We start from the raw sequence: 22,668 nt of genomic DNA, 5'->3' as shown, positions 1-22,668 counted from the left end.
CAAAGTTGCCCTTGGCTTTGTGCTCTTCACTGCAACCTGATCTTTTCATTCCCCGCCTCAAAAGAAGCCATTTTCTGTTAGCTCCGCTTCCTCTCACTGTTCAAAGGTGCTTGAGTGTGTGTGTGTGTGTGTGAGTGTGTGTATACGTGTGTGTTGTGCATGCGTGAGTGTTCAAGAGCATCTTTCTCAGTGGGAAAAGAGTCTTTTTCCACCAAAGGAGAGGGCACGGCGGCAATGTCAGCGCTACTGATTAGAGCTGGCCACATGAGAGGGGAGAAAGAGACAGAGAGAGGGAGGACATTTGAGCGTAAAAGGCAGGGAGAAATCTTTGATGTGATCCTCCTTAGTCTCTTTTTCTCGCCCTCGTGCACTCACACATACACACACGCAACACAGTGGCTTATGTCCTGCTGTGATGCTGACATTTGAAAAGGTAAAGTAAGGAGAGGGGATGGGAGGAGAGCGGGGGAAGATGGCAGGGAAGAGAGGGAGAGAAGATGAGAAGAAAAGGAGCAATTTGTTGTGGTTGTCTCGGACGGACGGATGATTCACCTGAGAAAACCAATTGTGTAACGAAGAGAAAACACTCAGCAGCTCAGTTTGTTGCAAATGTTTAGTTGTATCCAAGATCAGGAAATTAAGACTTATGGTTTGTTTGCGTTTCCTGAGTCGTGTTTGCACAGTTGCATGCTTTGTCCAACTTTAATAATTCACTGTTTGTCTGTATTAGCGCAAGAGATATTTAATTTTCTGTGGCATAAGATGGAGTTTTAAAGGTTGCTTTGTGGGTCAGACTACCTTCTGGGGTTCAAGGCACAAATTAAAATGTGGCTGCCACATTTTACCACTCTCCATTTCATTTTATCCAAAAGTGCATAACCCCTATTAACAAGTATCTTCACTTTTTTCTAATGTGTCTAATTTGTACTGATAAAGAAGTGCTTTCTGGCTAAAAGGTGGAGCTGCTGCCGCCACTGACTGTCATCCTGTGTGCTGTGCTGTGGGATGTGATGTCCCTGTGTGGGAGAGATGAATGTCTTGGCTTGTTCCTATCACTGCCGATTCCCCTGGCAGACTAAATGGCCAGTGCAGCGGTGCAGTCAGAATGAATGGCTGGCCTCTGTCTTCCCATGACAACCTCCTGCCTACCCACTGCTCTAATCCTCCACCGGGGCCATTGATCTGGCTCTTATTGATTCTTCTTTCTTTCTTTCTGTCCTTCTCTTCCCTTTTCCACCTCTCTCTATATCTGTCTCCCTCTCAGATCTGTCTGCCCTGGCCAAGAAGATCAAGCTGGAGGCGATGGCCGGTTACCACAGCAACCAGCAACATGGCGGGCCAAACGGAGAGAACGGGGACCACAACCATGGACTGGGTGAGTGGCATCCGTTGGTCCATCCGCACACATGCACACGCGTCTGTGCGAAATGTTTAATTATGGTCGTATAACACATCGCACGGTTGTTGTCTGTATACATCCGTGATGCCAAGTCAGTACGACTTGAGCAGCTGTGTTTATGTGCGGCTGCTGAACCGAGCTGATTAAAACCAGGATGTGACATCACCTCTGCTGCTGGTACGCTTCCTCTGAGCGACAGTGGATGAAAAACAAACTACAGCAGTGATGAGTTAGTTCTTCAGAAGAAGAGAAACAAACATCTGGGTCAGGTAATCCAAACCATCAGAAACATAGAGAGCATCATATTTTTTTATTACCAGTTGTGTTTTTCCATTTTTGATAAATGCCCGTAAGGACGAATATTTCCCTCAGCTTTGATTTGTTTGCATACTTGTGGGATTCAATAAGATTCAGGAAACGTTTCCTGAGAAAACACAGTCAGTCATCCGCTCTGTGGCCTCGAAATGTTGCCCGCAAATCATTAGTACATATTAGTCACGACATCAAGAGAGAGCAGACCCAAACCAGATCTGTTACTCATGCTCAACATGGCATGGGCCTCGCGTATTGACTAACATTAGATCAGGATTTACGGGAAGAAAAGTCTCTACTTTTAAGGATAAAAGTTCCTCTCCTGGCATCGATTAAACCCCTAGAATCTCATGTCTGTTTTTCAGAAGTACACATTTAGAAGTTTTTTCCATGATGTAAGGGCCCAGACACACCAAGCTGGTGGTCAGCTGTTGGTCAGTGTGGGGCTGTTGGTGAGCCTCTGTCGCCCTAGTTGCCTGAGGCAGTATGTCCTGCACCGTTGGCAATAGTTGGCGCCTTTTTTTGGCTGATTCAGCATCTTGAATCGGCGTCAGAGACGATGGCACAAGAACACAAACGGAAGTGAGGAAAGCAAATAAATGCCAAAGTCAGCAGGGTGTAAGATGAAAACAAATCTGTTATATTAGGTTACATTGTTTTTGAGCCATTGAGCTCTTTAGCAAGAATATGCTTTGTTCTTTCAACATTGGGTTGGGTTGTTAACATGCTAACTGGCTAGCTAGCGTCTTGAATCCGTCCTGTCGCTTTTCCTTTTTTCAATGATGAATACAGACTACCGCTACCTGCTGGAATGGGGAGTTACTTCCTCTCACGCAGGTGCAGAGCGTACGTGCTAGTTGGCCATTGACCATAGTCTTTGTGTTGTCTTCAGTTATTATTCAGTTATTTTTAAACGTAAATTAAAGACCTACCTTTTTAATGTGTCATTTAATGTGGTGTAACATTACAGTCTTGATTTTTACGTTTTAACCATTGGTTTTTACCTTGTTTTATCTCCCCCGTTCATTTTCTATTCTATTTTATTTCTATGGAGTTTTAATCATTCTTTTGTTAGTTTGTTCTGTTTTGGTTGGTTTGCTTTTTTGATGTTTTATTGTTTTGTGTCTGTGTCATTCCAGTTTTCCCATGTGAAGCACTTTGGGCTGCATGTTTGTATGAAAGGTGCTATACAAATAAAGTTAAGTTGCAACTTTTTGGCTGAGACACAGGCGACGTGGGGCGATGCAACAGTCGGCCTTCATCGTTACTAGTTCTTTGATGCTGGTTTAGTGTGTTTGGGCCTTACCTCTACAAACTTGCCTCATTAAGTACGCACATATATGAATATGCAAGTTTATCTCCACCCACCCCTTATAGCTGCTCATCTGTAGCGAAAGCGCATCTGCTCACCTTCGACTCTGCTGGTCAAACGCACAAACCTTTGCTTGTAAACGGTAATGGATAACATGAATCTTTGGCTTTACTACGTTATCAAACAGCTGATAATGTTTTGCTAATATTAGATAAACCTTCTTCCTGATCACCAGTTCTGACAAGTATAAGTGAAAGTGAAAATTAGCTTGCAAAATACTGATACGTACCAGCACCTGGCTTTTCATTTCATACACCTTGTTTTGGCAGAGCATCATGCTAATGATATGCAAGTTGACAGGTCCCTCAGGTTTGTGACATATGAAACCATGGCTGTCTGAATCCGTGTTTTTGAGACTGTCATTGGTTCACTGCAGTTCCAAGGTGAAAATGCTCAGCCATGGCGTTTACTGCTTATTTCACTCACATTATGTCTTGTCGTGTATAAAAAACATCATATTTAACCAGTTTTAAAACTTGGTTTTCATTGGAAAGGGTCTTTAAGTAAGCAAAGTGTTCACATTCTTTTGGCTACTTGTGCTGGTATATTAATTAGTCGTGTAATATTAAAACTGTTCCCTTTACTGCACCGCTCCCCGGCTGTGCAGTGAAGGAAGAGCAGCCAGCAAAAAGCAGAGCACCAGTGGACAAGAGCGAGCGCACCAGGATGATAGAGAGATGAATAAGATGAGAGGCTGAAGCCAAATCAATAGTCTTCTCTCTAATTCACTATCCTGAATGCAAACGACAAATGCTGGACAATCGATGGCGGAACGGACACACGCACGCACACATGCACGCACCAACACACACACACACACATACACACAAACAAATGGGACGCGCCGCCCCCACTGTTATCGACAGGTTAAAGCGACATCAGTGTGTTTAGACAGATGACAGGGCTTATGGGGGTCTGTGTGGAATACGCTATTAACCTGGGACGCGTACACACACACACTTAACATGTGGCGCATACTGTGAGGCTTTAGGACAGAAATGAAAGGGAGGGAAGTGTCCTTGTGCTTTTTTTTATAAATTAGAAGGAGGCAAAAGTGAAATTACAGCATGTTTGAGCCTGTTACTTCTTGTTTCTGGCTTTGACTGTGTGAGTGTGTGTGTGTGTGTGTGTGTGTGTGTGTGTGTGTGTGTGTGTGTGTGTGTGTGTAGTACATTTTTTTCTCTACCCATGTCTGTAAACACTCCCAGTCTTAAGCATTGTTTACCATTGTATACACTCAGTTACGACTGCCGGCATCTGTGCGCAGTTAGGTGGCATGGTTACCACCAGCCATTATAAACCTGTAAAGCTTAATCACTGTTAATGATAGAGTCAAGTGGAAACACACACACACAAACACACAGCTCAGGCATACATACACACATAAGAAACGATGTGTTTTTTCCATACCGCCACCCACGGCCTTATGGGAAGGATAGGCCCCTACCAGAGCTTTAACCACTACAAAGGCAATCTCAGATTACACACACGCACACACACACACTCACAAATGCTGAGTGTGACACCTTATGGGCCGGGGAAGAGCGGGGAGCAGCCATTTCTGCATTTAACAAGATCTTCTGGGAAATTTACAGTAACTGTTTGTTTACAGTAATGGTTTGTTTGGATAAACATAAGAGAGGCACTTTGACTTTTGATGTTTTTTAATGAAACATAAGAGAGAGTGATGGGAGGGCAGAGAAAGTGAAGAGAGGGGGAAATAAAAACAGAGTTAAGAAGAAGGAGAGTGAAAATGAAATTATAGAGGTTGGGGGTGGGGCTGAGGTTGGAGGGGGGGGTGGGCAAAAAGTGGAGTGCTGGTTTCTAACCAAGGCTTAATATTTGGAGTTGGCTGCTAGTTGATTGTCGGAGCATCTGGTTATTTAGCTCCATTCAGACAGATCTTTTGTTTGGATTGGTTTCTGCTCTGGGCAAGTGAGAGACTAATCTGCCAAATGCACAAAAGCACTGCACATATGTCCAGCGAGCCCGACTCATAAAGTCAACGCCTCACTCTTTATTTCTGAGTTTGCCTTTTTCCTCTCTCTTTCTTCTCTTTCTCTCTTTCTCTCCCTCCATTATTTGTTCTATTTCATCTCTCCTCTTTGGATAGCCTTTTTTTGTTTCCATGCACTCGTTCTATTATTTGTGACAATTGTGCGGAATAGAGTCCAAGATTTTTTCCTTTGTGTTTATAATTACCCAGCGTGCATTGCTGGCCCAGCACCAGGACTGCCATCAGCTTCTTTTGTTCCACTTCCTCCCTGTGTTTCTTTTGTTTTTGTTTTTCCTTTTATTAAATGATAAATATTTATGTCATTTTATCCACCACCCCCCCCAACTGGATTGTTTGTTTCATGAATAGAGGGACTGCAACAACCCACTAGGGTGCTGTTGAGAGGAAGGATTTTCTTTAAAGATAGTGGATGCTTGTCGTAAAGAGACGAGTGCGAACAACAGATTGTCCAAGATAATAAGAGTTTGGTCTGAACCGCTGAAAACGTGTTGGATTATTGTCAAGAACACCGGGGCATTGACGGAAAAGTTAGCCAGTTTTTGTTGATTCCACAGAGGCTGTGTTTTGAGTTGTTGCAGGTGACACTTATGAAAATCATTTGAAGCATCACAAAAACACATTTAGACTATCACTGTTTTTACATCTTGGTGTTGTAATAAGCAGGATGAGTGTGTCTCAGCCATGCCCCCTCCCTTATTCTTCTGCTCACCTCTCCACTCTCATCTTTTTCCACACTCCACATCTCTAAACCCCCGACACGCACATGCACACATTTTTCAAGTCGTGGTTTAGAAGCAGAGCAGTCATCCAGGTAATATTGACATCACAAAGGAATGACATTGGTGTCCGGTTTCATGCCTGTCCTCGGAGAAGCAGAGACGCTGCGGGCTTTCAGCTCAGTACACAGCACAGGACGGCGCAGAGCCTTTAAGTTGTGTTGGATAAATATAACTGAAGCAAAAGTGAAAGAAGAGAGAGATGAGGCCTGTTTCATGTTGGGTGCTCAGTGTATGTTGGCCTTTACACAGAGCTGTTGGTCTGACCTTATACGAAGAGCGACAGACACTTACTGTACTCTACTGTACTCGCCCTCCTTCAACACCTCTCCATTCTATTTTATTCTATTCTCCCCCACCAGTTCTGGATCAGTTGCCCTTCATGATGATGTCACATCCTCTGATCCCTGCCAGTCTGGCGCCGGCCTCGGTTTCCATGGCGATGGGCCAGATGAACCGACTGAGCACGCTGGCCAGCATGGCCAACGTGGCGCAGCTCCACGCCAAGCCCCCCGCCAGGGCTCCCACCTCCGTCATTAAGGTGAACTCAGAGGCCCATCAGCTTGGTGGATCTGACCACCGGCCAGAGTCCGTATGACACCCATGATCTCATGGAATGAAATCAGAATTATAGCTACATTACACACAAATTAGATATTTGGAAAAACAAAAGACATAACACTAACTCAGTTTTAACACCCAATGACTCTTGAATCCAAGATAATTTAATAATTTAGCGGGCTGAATTTAGATTTACTTTCATCCAATGGTTATGGCTAAAAACTGGTAATTGTCTACTGGTGGATATCTGGACCGCTACCAGAATGTAATCAGTTGTTCTCTGGCTTGAGGCCAATCCCATATCTATTTATAAATATTTGAGATATCCTGCACACGGACAGAAACTCCGACTGTCCCAGCCAAGTTGCTACCTTTGCTTAAAAGCAGTCCTGTGTTTCAGACTAATTAAAGGAGGTTTGGAAGGATTTATTTATTGCCAAAAAAATTCAGATTGTGGGCGTCAGTCCTTGCAGAGTCTAACGTTACACCATGTCCTCATCAGTAGCAGGAAGTACCATCTCCGGTCATAATTTTAACGATACGGACCATTGTTTTTTTTTTTAAACACTGGGCTGAGTCCCAAAGATGGTTTATGAGGTGTATTGAAATGAGCGCCAAATTCTTCTGTAAACACCAGATTATGTAAAATACCATATGATGTTTCCAGGCCTTTCAACAATATGGTTTAATTTTGACTACAGGTGATTTGTGGATAACTCTGTTCTACCCTACAAAGCTGAAAGGTATTTGGTCAGAATAATTTTAGCCCAGAAACTTTTTTGATACCATTTTTACCATTTAAAAATTAATGTGCAATAAAAAAAATAGGATTTCTGAGAAAAACTCTGGGTTGTAGAATCTGGCATCAGCATCTGCACAGATATAGTCTGTAAAGGTAAAGCTAGCTACCACAGGCTAGCCTTCACTTAATTGAAATGTAGGCCCACTTTATTTTACTTGTAGCACTCTACGTAATTGAAAAACATCTGTTTTAATGGGCATGGCGAAGGAATGATCTGCCTTAAGCCCCCTCTGATTGGCTAGTACTTATGGCCTTCGTTGGTTGGGTTGGTTAGGCTTAGGCATGAAGTGTGAAATTGGTTAAGGGTATGGGTAAGCCAATCAGAGGCAGCATAAGATGTAAGCATAGGGCAGGTCATGCCTTTGCCATCCTCTGGGGATTAATGCAAGTTAAAAAACATACAAAAATATTCCCTACAGTTATGGGGGGGGGGGGGGGGGGGGGTCTAGGCTTAATATTACAGGGGTAATGCCCCCCGCCGGCCCCTCCCTTAGATCCACCAATGAAGGTAACTACCATTAGCCTAGAGTAGCTTCGCAGAGTAGCACTAACTGGAATTCACCCAATGTGGTGTGCTGTGCAGATTTCAGTATCTACATCTACATTTAGGCAAAATAATCAGCCTCAAAGGGTTTAAAATAATAGCATAAAAGACATTACAAACTTTATTTGTTACACAATTTTCTAGAAAAGTATTGCTCCCAAAGTAAACACACTATGTCACTATAATATTTTTTGTTGTTGTTCGGTAGGAGCGAGTGCGTGACAGCCCCTCCCCTTCTCCCTCATTGGAGGAAGCTCAGATGTCATCCAATCACAGCAGCAGTGTGTCCAGCTCCCCGTCTCACACAGAACGCACTGCGGAAAACACACGTACGTATATTTAACAGTGCAAAAGTGTTCTCACAAAAATTATGGATGCTGTAGCAGTGACAGCACTTGTGAAAAAAAAGTTATAATCTCTTTTCTTTGTATTTTCATTTCAGACCCACATGATGACGGCCTGTCATCAAGTCACAATGTGCTGGGGCACTCACCTGGTGTGGTGCACGGGGCCAGAGAGACAGATGTGACCTCAGTGGATTACAGCAAGGAGAACAAGAGGGGCCACAGCGACAGAGGTAAGACACACTGTTACTTTAATACAGCTTGAGTTGGCATTGGATCAGGTCAAGCAGAACTTTCATCTTTAAAGCAACAAAATTAGACTTTCATTTTGTGTTTATTTTGGTGGCTCCTGTGGACAATAGCCATAGTATTTCCATGTGCACCACCAACTCATGTGGTAAGGATCATGATCTGGTTAGTGCGTGTATTTGTTTCAGAGGCGAGTGAAAGAAGACGTGAAGAACTTATTTTTAATACTATTTTTCTTTTTTAAACACAGCTGTTTGCAAGAGGAATAAATGACGTACTATATCTATTTGTAAGATTAATAACCGTAATACGACTAGGCGGCAGCCTCTTGGGCTGAATAATGAAGACAACATGGAAATGCCAGAAACTGCAGTTCCTTGAATGGCCACTTGAGGCTGGCTCCAGAAGTGAGTTAATCCCCATAGACCTCCAATGTTTAAACACCCAACTGCAGCAGAAATGAACATCTTTGCAGCCTGCTACAAAAAAAAGTTTGGTCTCTGTGGCTAGTTTACATTCATGACAACTGTACAGGGATGAATTTACATTTTTTTAAAGCTTAAAGTTACACATAATTATATATAGGGCTTTTTGAGTGTCGACAGGCCACAGTTGGTCAGATCCACCTCTCGCCCAAATATGGTCACTTGTGGCTCCAAAAAAACAAGATGGTGACTGCAGAAATGCCAAACTTGAGGGTTCAAAACGGGAGCCCACAAACCAATGGTTGATGTCACAGTAGCTGTGTCTTTTATTTTATACATCTATGAATATGTTAAAGTAAACTTTGTTTGAGCTACCAATGTAAATTCATATATTGATGTTAAACAATGTCTCGCAATATATTACATACCTATCAAGGGGGATGAGGGCCAGTTAAGGATTGGTTTTGAATCCTCTCAAATCCTGCAGTTCTCTCCATCTGTTGCTGATCCTGCCCCAGTATCAGTCATAACCAGAAAATATAATGTTAAAAAAACAAATTCTCTGAGGAAAAATGTCCTCCTGCTTTCTTTTAAGTGGCTGACCGTACTACTCACTGCAAACTTTGCCTGGGAAAAGTTATACATGGGTTCTTTAGGTCTTCGTGCTGTAAATCGTTTAGTCTGATTTTGCAGGGAATCAGATCCAGGGAGAGACATTAAGAGTAACTGTACACAAGTAGGCAAGTTTTCTCGCTGATGTTCTGGTTTGCTTATATAGGTCATATAGAGTCATCACATTTAAATGTAATTTTTAACTTGTGTTGTCTGTAGTCTCATTTTATAAGTAGCACAAACTGTCTGACGTTACTCAAATGTGTTGGATGACAATGTCAGCTTCGCTTCAGAGGTCAAGTTCTTGCTGTTTCTGAGAATGTCTTGTTCCAGTCATCAATCATTTAATGATTATTAATGAGTAATGATTATTTCTCAGACAGATCAATCGCCTTTAAACACAGTTAGTCAATACAGTAAAACAAGCACTCAGTTTCCATCCAATCCATCCATCTCTGTCATCATTTACACTCGGTGGATTTAAACACTTGTGGCAAGTGTGTGATGGTTTATTTAACACTATTTATTTTAAAAGGCTTTATGACTGTGTGACAAGAAAGAAATATCTCAGTAACAGGTCGATAAGGATTCACTGTCTTCTCTCCTCCTTCTCTCCTCCTCGCTGTCGGTGGCCCCCCCTCAGCTTCCCGCGGAGAGCAAAGACAAATAATTCTGCAAAACAGGGCTCCATTAGACCAGGAAGCAGTGTTACATTAGCGAGCCATTTGCCGGGCCGCGGCCTAACGAGCCAGGCGGCCTCCCGCGCTCTCAGCTGGACCTCATCTGCATAACGACCGCCTCCCTGTCGTTAGGGCCCGCGTTGCCACGGCGCTGCAACGTCAGTTGTTTGGTTCTCTCTGTCAGGGAGGTTTGCATTAGCTTAATGAGGACTGCTCAAGGACAAACAGTCAGCAGAAATCTACAGCGAGAGAGGGAGAGGGAGCGAAACGGGGAGTTTGTATGTGTGTGCACGCGCCTGTTTAAATGTATTCTAATACTGAATCACATTATTCAGTAATCGAATCTAAAAATCACAAAGGCCTCCCAGGTAAGGTTTCAGACGCTGTCAGGTATCTGTGAACATATTGACAAAACAGTGATGGCACCAACAACGTGAATGCCATGCATCACACATCGCATTTATGCAATTGATTTCCAATTGATTTTGCTGCATGCAAATGAAACACATGTACATTTGCTGGATTGCAGGCTTTTGTGTTTCGACCTACAACATCACAAGATAGGTTTATCGTGGATTGAACAGAGTTTCAAAGAGCACTTCAGCGCTGTCATTCTGTCAATCCATTGTATGATAATCTCTGAGAGTGTGTGTGTGTGTGTGTGTGTGAGTCAGTTTTGGCTGTGTGTGCTGTTTCAGTGGTCTTTGAACAACGTATCCATGCAGCAAAGATCAGAGGCCATCCCTGACACCTCACTCCCATTAACCAAACATCAGCAGAATTTTATTCTCTGTCTGTCTCTCTCCTTCTCTTCCTCCCTCCCTCCCTCCTGTTCTCTTCCGCTGACTGGCAGTCTTCACGTGGTGAAGTTCATTAGCCCTGGGGACGGGTGGGAGAGGAATAAGAGAGGGGGGAAAAGAGAGATGAAGTTGGGAGAAAAGAGAAAAACAGACAGTGACCTTGGTTAGGGAGATGGGTAAATGATCAAATGAGCTGGCAGCCATGTGTGTGTGTGTGTGTGTGTGTGTGTGTGTGTGTGTGTGTGTGTATTTATACCAAACGTGTGTGTGTGAGTGTGAGGTAAAGTAGGCGTAAAACAGTAACTCAATAAAGGATCAGTCACATCCAAGGAGCCTGGGGAGCCCACGCTGCTGACTGCGCACTTCAGCGGCTACGAATGTGTGTGTGTGTGTGTCTGTATGTGAGCCACGGGAGTGTAGTTGGATGCCCTCCGCTGAGCTCGCCAGCACCTGCTAATTACCTTTCTCTACAGAGCAATGCTTTTAGCAAGAAAGAGGGAGAAAGAGGAGGAGGAGGGGGGAGTATTGCTTCTCATCTGTGAAACACCTTGAATGTGACAGTTGCCAAGACGTGAGGCCGAGGCGGAGTAGGGGAGGTGGGTGGATTTGGAGCAGAAGATGCTGTGGTCAGCTAAGTGGAGAAAACACTGTCATTTGTCACAGACAGAGAAAAGTGCCAGATATCACATCGCACGTTCACACTCGTCTCTGCTCCAGTAACCGCTGGACTCCCAGGACGTCTTCGTCCTCAGTGGCTCGGATGACAGTAAACGCGGAAAGTGAGCAACTGCCTGATGTGGGGAGGAAGAAAAAAAATGCAGAAAATGGCTAATCTTCATCTCCCCTACCGTCACGAATCGGGAACACGCAGTTCTCAGGTTTACAAACAGATGGTCATCCATAATGCAGCTTCTTAGCTGTTTTTATGGGAGATGTCAAGCTGTGATGCATTATCAATAGGCAGAGTGCCATCTAATAAAGGGTAACCACATTTTCAAAACCCCAAACCAGGACTTTCGTGTATGTGTACACACACACACACACACACACACACACACACACACACACACACACTGTAATTAGTTTAAACACCTATTTGCTGTTGGGCTTGATATGTTTACAAGACATTAAGGAAATGTATAAGTAAGCTATGAATTACAGAAATTTACATTCGGCCTTGATTATATATGTTGCTGGAACGATGATCTGTGTGCAGGTTTGAAACAAACATGGCACCTGAATGCTTCAAGCAATCTATTAAACAGGAAATACTTGTATGTTGGTGGTGGAAACTGCTCACTGCTTAGTCAGTGGCACAGGGAAAGACAGTATGTAAACTTAATTTACACAACACTGTTCAAGACAGGAGGGAGTAAAGAAAAAGAAATCTCTCTTGTTCCTGCGCATGTTGAATGTGCTTATTGTAAGATGTTTTGCACAACAGCATCTGTCAGATTATTATAATGTAATATAAAGAGTCGAAAATGTATAAAAACAAAAATTCAAAATGGAACACAAAATATTTAGTTGTAAGAGCAAGAAAATGCTGCATTCATGTGTTCTCCGATGGTCCCATTTCCCATGTTGGGAAGTCGTTCTTCCAACTTTGGTGTGTTTGTGAGCTTTATAATGTGGGAACAACATGGAAGCTACAAAGAAGATGTGTTGTATTTTCTTGCTCAGATTCAAGAGATTTAAAACAACATGCTGATAACAGTTTAAGCTTCATATTACAGAGTGATTTTGGCCCAGACTTGTTGGTGCACCAGTACGTCCCCTAAACTACTAAAATATTGCTGTAGCCTACCTGAGTAATGCTAATAGATAACTTCGCTAACTAACCCAGGTCATTCTACGTGGACTCTAGTTACAACCTAACACCATGTTACAAATCACATCTTTCTAACCATCAACCGAACATTTACTTTATAGGCCATTGCTGTGCCTCAAATCACATACTTCCATTACACTTCTATGTAGTATACTATGTGCACTATGTACTCATTGGCGTAGTGCGCAAATTCCGACAGGGTAGTGTCTCAAACCAAACACGGCCGTTGTGCACTCACCGGAAATGACAACCGCAGAGCTAGCTAGTTAGAAAACTAGCATTAGCATTTGCATTATCGTTCGCTGTACCAAATCATTACAGACTGCTAAATTAACCCAATAAACATACTGCTGGCTACAGTATAGTGGTGCTTAGTGCAAAAAAAAAACACATGTATTTGTACAATGCAGTGACGTTCACGGTCACACAGTCCTCAGCCGCCATTTCCAGTTTGAAAAGTGGTCCCTCCACTACATAGCCAAGATGGTGACCATTGAGGGCAAGAAGTGTCCATAGTTCCGCACTGTTTTGAGTGCACCATCCGGGTACTCATAGTGCACTGCATTTTTCCATACTTCTCAGTGTGAACGCACTTAGTACATACCACAAAACAAACAAAGCATCACTTCTTTGCAGCTATAATCACTATAGATTCACTGTACATTTAAAATTAAACCCCAAAAAAGACCAAAGCAGTAATGTTTGGTCCATCTGACTTCCCTACGCTGCCCTATGTATGTGGCTCTCATCCCAAGCCCATCTGTTTCTACTGAATATATTGGTCCTGAATTACCTGAATAGTTAAAACAGGTCACAAATATGTACTTTCTTTTGGGGTTTTTTTGTCTTTTCTTTTTTTAAGGCCAAGTTTTTCCTAAAACAGCTGGGCACTGTATTGTTCCGCACACATAAACAGTGCATTTTATGGGGAGTATTTTCAGATTTGGTGCACTACAGAATAATTACAACCAGAGCTGCAGTGATTAATCAATTAGTTGTCAACTGTTAAATTAATCGGCAGTTAATGTGATAATGGATTAATCGGTTTGAGTAATTTATCAAGGAAAAAAAGTCAGAATACTCTGATTCCAGCTTCTTACCCGTGAATATTTCCCGTTTTCTTTACTCCTCTGTGACATTAAACTGAATATCTTTGGTTTGTGGACACAACAAGACATTTGAGGACGTTTTCTTGGGTCTTGAAAACACTGATCGACATTTTTTAACCATTTTCTCATCATTATATAGAGCAAACAATGACTCAAATGAAAATAGTAGTTAGTTGCAGCAGAATGGTGTATGTGAGAACGACTCCTAAATAACAGTGCTCATATTAAGGGTAATGAAGGAATATGTCACCCAGTGCAACAGTGTGGAGTCAGCTATAGAATCAGCAGTTGTTGGTTTTGGTCTCTTCATGGGAAGAAAAATATAGAATAAGTCTGCAAATATTAACTGTAAACCCTTTGTGTTAATCTGATTCAGCTGAGGAAACATGAAAATGTCTCTCTGCCCCTCCAGATAGCAGCTCCATGGCCACTCAGACAACCAGGGAGAGCTGTGATAGACAAGTCTACCACAAACCCCCGTCAGGCTGCGAGAGGGTATCTTACCCCGCGGGACAGAAGCTCCCAGCAGGTCTCCACCACACTCCCTTCATCTTCCCGGAAGGCTTGTCCTCCATAGAGACCCTGCTCACGAACATCCAGGTGAGGCTCTGCTGGGGCTTTATTATTATTATACTCTGAGATGAATAGGAAGGGAGATGAGCCACTCTTTGGGATTTCCTGAAATGGTAAATAGCAGACGAGGCAGACATTTAGGATGTGCGGTAATTGGGATGGGCGTGTGCTGACCTGCTTCTCAGATTTTACATGTCTTTGTTACAGCAGAGTCACAATGAAAGCACTCACAGGCTGGGGTTTCTCAGAGAGGGAAAAAAAAGGCATGTTTTTAACCTCATCTGACCCTGATGTGACGGCACTTAGCATGTAGTTAAAAGATCAGCGTTGACTTTCATGAGGTTAAAATGAGATTTAATTATTTTTTTTTCTTTTCCTGCCTGAGTAAATCCAGGAATTATACACCTGAGTAAAACATTAGACCAAAACATTGCCTGAGGAGGAGCCGCATTCTTTGTGATCTTTCTGTGCTCTTTTTTTATACTAACTCATTTTAAATGATCTTAATCTGGAAAGTTTAAAAGCAAACCTCCTTTGTTAAAGTGATATGAAAACAGATATATTTTCTCAGGATTAGCTGAAGTAAGGCTCCTCTCTCTTGGGTTTCTGATCAGCGTGTAACCTGTTGATGTGTGCCTGTGTGTCTCCAAGCAGGGTCTGCTGAGGGTCGCCATAGAGAACGCCCGGGCGCAGGAGAAGCAGGACCAGATGGAGAGGACGGAGCTGAAGATGGAGCTGGTCCGAGAGAGGGAGCTCAGAGAGACCTTGGAGAGACAGCTCAGCATGGAGCAGAAAAACAGAGGTAGACCGCATCACATCAAACATCACGAACACTATTGTAGGGAGGATGTGCTCAAGTAAACTTTACAGAAACATCAGAACCAACTGTCGGTGTTAATTTAAGATCCTTACCTGGAAGTTATTCTAGTTGGCAAGTGTTGATTGTTTTACCCTCATCCAGAGCTACTATACATCTGTGTTACATTTTCCCTGGTGAGTCTCTGTACACTGGCATGGTGTTAATTCTTACATCTAAACACCGACAACTCTCCTGTGACAAACCCGTCAAACCTCCTCTGTGAATGCAGCCAATTTAAGATCATGCACAGTACTGTTAAACTGTGAGCAAGGAGCATATCGGCCTTATTTAGCAACTAAAATCTCACTGAAACCACAACAAGCTCACAATACCTTCAAAGCCCCTCAAATCTCTTGATGTAAAGATCTGAGAAGATCAGGGAGCAGAAACAAATTCCTACATCAATAGATACAAACTGCGACAACTATAAAAATAATAGAAGCGTATGAATAATATGATTCACTAGAGTTGTTCCAATACCCATACCAGTATTGGAAGTGCCTCGGTACTGCCTAAAATGCTGGCTCGGGTATCGGCAAGTAAGCAAGTCTACGCACTGTTTATGGTACCACAAAATCTATAAATAAACTTTAAAGAAGTTTCACACGCAGATAAAATGGCAGTATTCCTGGAAATCAATTCGTCTTCGCTCTAATACAGAAGCCTACACAGGAAGTTGTGCTGTGCAGCCACTGGCAACTCATGTTTTAGAATAGCGAAAAAGATAGTGTAACATTAGCCGTTAGCATAATGACAAATTAAATAATAAAAGACAATTGTATGGGATTCATTCTCTGTATGATCTTCTTCATGTCCTACACAGGGTACCTGAGCCATGCTATACAACATTAAAAGCAATTATTTCACATCCATACAGAGTTAGTTGTACACAGATGTTAATTTTCTTAATTTCTTTTAGGGCTGTCAAGCAATTAAAAAAATAATCTAATTAATTAAATGCTTTGTGATTAATTCATCTAAATTAATCACATGCATCAACTTTTGCTGTAAAAGTATTTTAAAAAAATGTTGTTTCAGGGCATCGGTTGCTTAGTGGATAGAGCCGGCACCCCATGTGCAAAGACTCCATCCTTGCTGCAGTGGCCCAGGTTCGATTCCAGCTTGCCGTCCTTTGCTGCATGCCGTTCCCTCTCTCTCTACTCCTTTCGCTAAACTGTCCTATCCATTAAAGGCAAAAAAATGCCCAAATAATAATCTAAAAAAAATAAAATAAAATTGTAAATTCAAATGAATTTTGACAGATGTGTCGTAGTAAAGCTGCTGGGTTTTGGACACAATAGTCCCCCTGTCTTCGACCACTGAAACTGGTCTGCAGTCCATTGCAATCCATTTTGTGAGGGAGTTAGTCAGTTGGTCACAGGTAGACTTACTCAGTTGATGAGGCTCGCTGCTAGTGCTAACATCAGAGGCTCTGCTAGCTCTGACCTCCGGGTTTGCTGCTAAATGCTTTGAGTTGAGGTGATAATTCAGGCTTTCAGTACTCTGATGGTGTGAAAATTCCTTACTGCAGAAACTGCACAGGTTGGTGCTCCTATCAACAGTTCCATCTGAGCATTTTTCAAATTTAAATGTTCCATTCATGGGGCCAAGCAGCATCATGTCGTCTGCCTCCAACATGTGACAAAGCCACGGTGGCCTTCAAAGACTCACCGGGTCAAAGGTCACCACAGAAGGCGATTAATCACCTTTAATTTTCTTAACATGTTTTTTTTTCTGTGATTAATTAATCGAAATTAACGCTTTATTTTTGACAGCCCTATTTTTTTTTTTTTTTTACAACAATGGTACCAGATTGGAACTTTGTATCAGATGATACACAAGTTTACGTATTGGAATCGGTATCGGGAAAGGAGGAATGGTATCGGAACTTACTTTGTGATCTTTTGTCCTTCTCCTCTCTCCAGTTCTGATCCAGAAGCGCCTGAAGAAGGAAAAGAGGAGTAAGAGGAGACTACAGGAGGCCTTGGAGGAGGAGGTCAAACTGCGCGATCAGGCCGAGCACACCCTGCTGCACACCGCCAACACACACACAGGTACAGGCACAGCAACTCTTCTGACACTCTCATAAATTTGTCATGTTTTTTTTGTGTGAGCTCTAAGTTTTGTAATTTTCATATTAAATGTCACCAAGCCTTCGGTGCAACACGGCCCCGACTGTTCATTTGCCTCTAATTAAGTGTCTTTATTAATTAATGACCAAAACTACAGGCCATCAATCATCGGCGGCCCCTCCTCACACAGAATCCGTGACCCAGGACGTGGATGGGAGCAGTCACGATGACAACAGGCTGGACACCAAGGCGACAGTACAAGGTACAGGTGTCCGGTTAACAAACACTGTTTCTTTGGTGTGGAGCAAAAACAAGCTTCATATTCGGACGAGTAAAAAAAAAGGGTGTAGTTGTGCAATTATTAGACAGAAAAGAATGAAGCAGAGTGAAGTCATGAAAGGAAATGAAGACAAACAACAATTTCAAATTATATTTTTATTCCTTTCTCTATGAAAGGAGCTGCATGATCTTTTAAATGTGAGTATAGTTTTTTAAAAAAGCAAAGATTCGTGTGACAACATTTGTAAGGATGCTGCACCAAGTGTGTGGGAATCATTTACTTATTAACAGTGGTAAATCGACTGACTACAAAACGCCATTTTAGTGTAAGAGCTGTGGAATAAACAGTGATATACCTGCTGCTGGGGATTTATTTAGCTCCTATCAACTGAGCAGGGACAACAGATTTCATTATCACTCACTGCTTTTGATGCTTAACTGACCGGTCGACTGGAAGGGTTTTCAAAGATTTCACAGCGAGACTGCTCCTGAGAAGTTGAACAAAATTAAATGAAGCATGAGGCAGTTCACTGGGGCTACCATTTTAATGGAGATGGGCGTTTAATATATTTATTTTGCCAACATTATTGTCTTCACAGGGATAGATTAATGAGAAAATCCCACATGTAACGTCTTAAATAGACAGAAAAAGAAATGGCCGTGATCTCTAGCCCGGCCTCATCAAAAGAGTGCATGGTTCCAGCCCACCTCTGCTCCGCGCCGTGCCAGGACCGCCGTACCAGACAGCGTGCTTGTTCAAAGCCAATTTTTAATTGAATGTCAGTGAAGCAAGAAGAGAACTGGCCACTAATTAACGGCTGTCTTAATTGTCCTCGTGACGAGTTTGTTTGGACATCATTTGCATAATTAACACCCAGTAATAAATCATTTAAAGGGGAATTGTCTGTCAGGCAGCAGGGCAGGATGTGGTTCCTTTGTGCCAGGAAGTTTTATCGCCAAAAACAGGGATCAGGGGCCGAGAAACACTTTCAACTGAGCCTTACTTAATAATGATCTTTTATTAATGGTCTTTGGTCAGGGTTTTATGGGACCTTGTTCAATATTTATATGAATGAATTTATAACGCGCAGCATTTGTCCTCCTACTGTTACCTAAAGGATCTAAATTCATTACAACTTATAAATTATGGTTGTGTTTCATTAGACTGGATTTCTCTCTGTGTTTCAGAGGGCCGAGTGTTCCTGCAGACCACTGGGATGTACTGAAGACCAGACGGAAGGATGAATGGACGGACGAATGGAAGAACAGAGTGACGACGATTCCTCATTTATGAGAGATACAATCGACAGGCATGCTCGGTCGCGCGGTTGCATCTGAGATACACATCTCCGCCTCCTCGAGAGGACTCCCCCTCCACCTCAAGGGTGACATTTGAACTTTCCCATCGCTCTCTCGTTTAATTTATTGCATTTATCACAGAATCTCGGCCGTAGTGGGAACAGTACTTTATTCCGATGATGTGTTTGACTGTGTTTCTTTCAATCAAGGTTTTTTAGATCCTAGATGAAGATGACCATAGTTGTTTTTTTGTCAGTGCTGTTTATCTGGACACAAGTGATGAATATAACTTGTAACAGAGTTGTGTACATATATATAGTCATCATTTTTTTGTTATAATTATTATCACAAAAACATAATGGCATGTTGTACAGTCAGTACATGACCTGTATTGTGTATGTTATGCAGTAGTGCAGTTTGACAATACAAACAATACAAATCCTTTTTATTAAATGGTGTCAGTGCTTCGTCCTTTATTTTAAATGTACACCTTTCTATGTGAAAAGATTTCATATATATATATATATATATATATATATATATATATATATATATATATTGCACCTATCTGAAATGTGGATTTCTGTTATAGTCTAATGGTACAGGAAACTCTTTAGACTTGCTCTGTGTGTGTGGAGGAAGGGAGGGTCCCTCTGCTTGCATGTCTTTACACATGCAAGGGAGTGGGGAGTGATGTGACATTGATTCTTGCACCATCTCCAAAAAACATACACGTAAGTATTGACAGAACGACAGGAAGGTGGTGAGCAGGGTCACATGTAAGCTGTCCTTTAGTGAAACATGATGACGATGCACTCTCTGTGGCTGCACTCTTTTTTTCATCACGTTTCTGTCTCAGTATGAAGAGGAGGGTGAGAGACTTTAAAGGCTAAACGTGGGTCGAGAGCAATTTAGTAAATGTGTAGGAAGATAATTTTGATTAATTGATTTCCTTTTTTTATTTATTTCTGTGTCATGCACAGGAAGTGCCCACCCCTCATGAGTTTGCAAGACATTAAAAGTACAGCTGCAATGGTCAAACATTTCATTTAATTACAAAATTACGGGTCATTTTACAGCTTGGTCTGAAACAAATATATTTTGCCTTTTCTCCTGATAAAATCTGCTACGGAGAAGGTTCAATTCCTGACACACAGCTCAGGTTTTTTTGAGTCATCCAGCCAAAAAAAATCCACGTAAATGAATGATATGTTACTTTATGTCTTTGTAGACAGGACTGTAAAGCAAAAACTTCATCTTCAATATCACAGGAAAAAGAATTATGTTAATAAAGAACAGACATTTTTGCTGTGCTTTTTTTTTTATAGTCTTCGCCGGCCAAATATTAGCACTGCAGAAGATGGAACTATATCTAATTAAACTAATGAATAATATTTTCAGACTCGTTTTGGATTGCAACCCTGAATATGTCTGGTAATATAAATCAATTGTAGCTCAACTTGTAATTTTCAGTAAGTATTTCTGCAAATGTGAAAGCATCATCATCTGAAATCAGAAGCGTTTTATGGCAGTGAAAGCAAAAAGTGTGTGGCTAGAGATGTGCAAACTACACCAAGTGTTCCTCGACTGAAGCAGAGGGCAAATGAATTAATATGTAATAAATTATGCAAGGGGTCGAGGATCACAAATGCTGTTGAACTCTGATTGTTTAGAAATATTTGAAGCAGATAATTTCCTCCTCATAGATGCTCGGGATCCTAATTGGCAAGTGATAGTAAGTTTCCCAAAGTAATAACATCCCACATTGTTCTGAACCCATTTGTTGTGCCCAAAAAAATCCTTGAAGTAGGCCAGATTTTGCTCATGCAACCTTGTGTAAATGTGCAGTGTGCCATTTCCTGGACACAGGCAGATAAGCTGTGATGCAGGACTAAAACAATACCTCTGTTACAAGCAATTCTTCCTGAATACAGAGTGGCTGACAAGTGAATAGCAATGAGTCACATAAATGAATGTGTGAATGAGTCATCAGCTTTTCAGATGACCACCTCAGAGGCTGTCTTGACTAAAAAGGTTTGTGACTTCATTCAGCACCGCTCTACTCTTTCACGCTCCCTTGTATCTCTCACACACACAGACGCACACACGCACACATCCCTCACAATTCACCGAGTCGCATTGTCCTGCCGAGAGATGTGTAATGGAAAAGATAAATGGAGGATAAAGCTAAGGTGACAGGACTGAGCATGCACGTGTGTATGTGCATTTGCATGTGCGTGTGTGTGTGTGGTGCCCGTGTGTGTGTACTGCACAACAGACCAGCAAACCATCTGCTCATCTCCTCTTAATGAACAAAGCAAACAGCAGGAGTCAAGGCTGTCTCCAAATCTGGAGTCTCTTTATTGGTAAGCACACACAAACACACACACACACACACACACACACACACACACATACACACATCTCTGCGCTGTTTAATCTGATTATCTTTGATTGAGAACAGGGGCAAAGCAACCTTTTTAGACCTCACTCCTACATCAGTGACAGAGAAGGTCTGAAACACAATTAGCAAGCTGTTCCTGAGCTCTGCTTTGCAGTCACATCTGACCACAAGCAGCCAAATAGACCTAATGGGTGGGAACTAACCAATGGGAACTAACATGCACGCTGCATCTGTGGATGATGGGGAAATGCAACACTATTAGACAGCTGTTCGCCATATCTTTTCAAATGTACTTGGACGTAACATAAGCATTGGATCAATTGGCTCAGAAGCAATCACAGCCAGGCATGAAGGTATACACACAGTTTGACGTGAGGAAAACTGGCAGCCTGCAGTGCAAGACAAAGCCGGGCCTCTGCAAAGGAAGTCTGGACCTTGACAAGATATGACTCTGTGCGCATAAGGCCAAGAGCACCATAAGAAAAAGCCATTAATCTGGACTTTGTGCAGTCACATCCTGCTCAAGGCCCCGAGGATAATTAACACTGTTACCTCTCTGTCAGAAAGCTGACCACATGGCTTCAAGACATGAAACACTCCCTGTCTGCTGCGTCCGTGCATATCTAACCCATGAACACATATTACACACTGAGCAAATGGTCATAAATGGCAAAGATTAAACATTATTAGGCCAGCGCTTCAGGGCCTGAGAATACCCTGTCTGAGGTGCATCAGATAACAGCAGGGTGGCATCGTGGGTAAGGAGACTGCCCTTCATCAGGAGGATCATCTGGCTGCAGCTTCCCTGCTGAAATGCCTGTGAGCAAGACACTAAATCCCAGCTGCAGGGGTGCTGCGGGAGTTAGATCAGTGGTTCTCAACCTGGGGGTACAGACCTCTTGGTGATCACGATGGCTGCAGATGGAGATGACCCTGCTCACACTGGTGGGTGGGAACTAGATCTGCCAAATACTGTTTTACAGGTTCGCTTGAGATAATTTGCTCTCCTCCATTTTAATATATATTTTTTCTTTAGCTTCTTTTAATCTATTTCTGATATGACTTATCATTTTCCTTTGACTTCATTTTTTCATTTTTTATATAGTGTGCTTGTTTTGTTCCCCGCTTTGCTTTGAAATACATTATTATAGTGGTAGTATTACATTGTATTACACATAAACTATTTAAGTGATCCTTTAAGCTAAAGTGACTTACAACAAGTGCATCAAATCACATGGTTACGACCCAAAAATTGCAAGAATCATGCACCAATCAACTTCAGCAAATATGCTGAACTGCATCTGCAAGTGCTGCATTTAAAACAATAAGAGACAGAGGGGAAAAACATA

General features: G+C 42.2%; 1 protein-coding gene across 2 annotated transcripts in view; it reads left to right on the top strand.

Annotated features, from left to right (window-relative positions):
• The window catches only part of dachc (dachshund c), a 31,413-nt gene extending 12,062 nt beyond the window's left edge, over positions 1–19,351 (top strand). Inside the window, exons 3-11 of one of the 2 annotated variants that reach the window (XM_049599739.1) lie at positions 1,265–1,375; positions 6,239–6,417; positions 7,992–8,112; positions 8,226–8,360; positions 14,246–14,433; positions 15,058–15,208; positions 17,191–17,319; positions 17,495–17,599; positions 18,805–19,351. In XM_049599739.1, coding sequence (XP_049455696.1) covers positions 1,265–1,375; positions 6,239–6,417; positions 7,992–8,112; positions 8,226–8,360; positions 14,246–14,433; positions 15,058–15,208; positions 17,191–17,319; positions 17,495–17,599; positions 18,805–18,842 — 1,157 coding nt within the window. In that variant the 3' untranslated portion in view covers positions 18,843–19,351. The remainder of the gene's footprint in view (positions 1–1,264; positions 1,376–6,238; positions 6,418–7,991; positions 8,113–8,225; positions 8,361–14,245; positions 14,434–15,057; positions 15,209–17,190; positions 17,320–17,494; positions 17,600–18,804) is intronic. The other variant, XM_049599740.1, reaches the window with a different exon arrangement.
• Positions 19,352–22,668: the final 3,317 nt, after the last annotated feature.

This window comes from Epinephelus fuscoguttatus, linkage group LG16, assembly GCF_011397635.1.
Source record: "Epinephelus fuscoguttatus linkage group LG16, E.fuscoguttatus.final_Chr_v1".
NCBI lineage: Eukaryota > Metazoa > Chordata > Actinopteri > Perciformes > Serranidae > Epinephelus > Epinephelus fuscoguttatus.
Note: the sequence above shows the minus strand (reverse complement) of the source record. Positions and strands in the feature narration are given on the sequence as shown.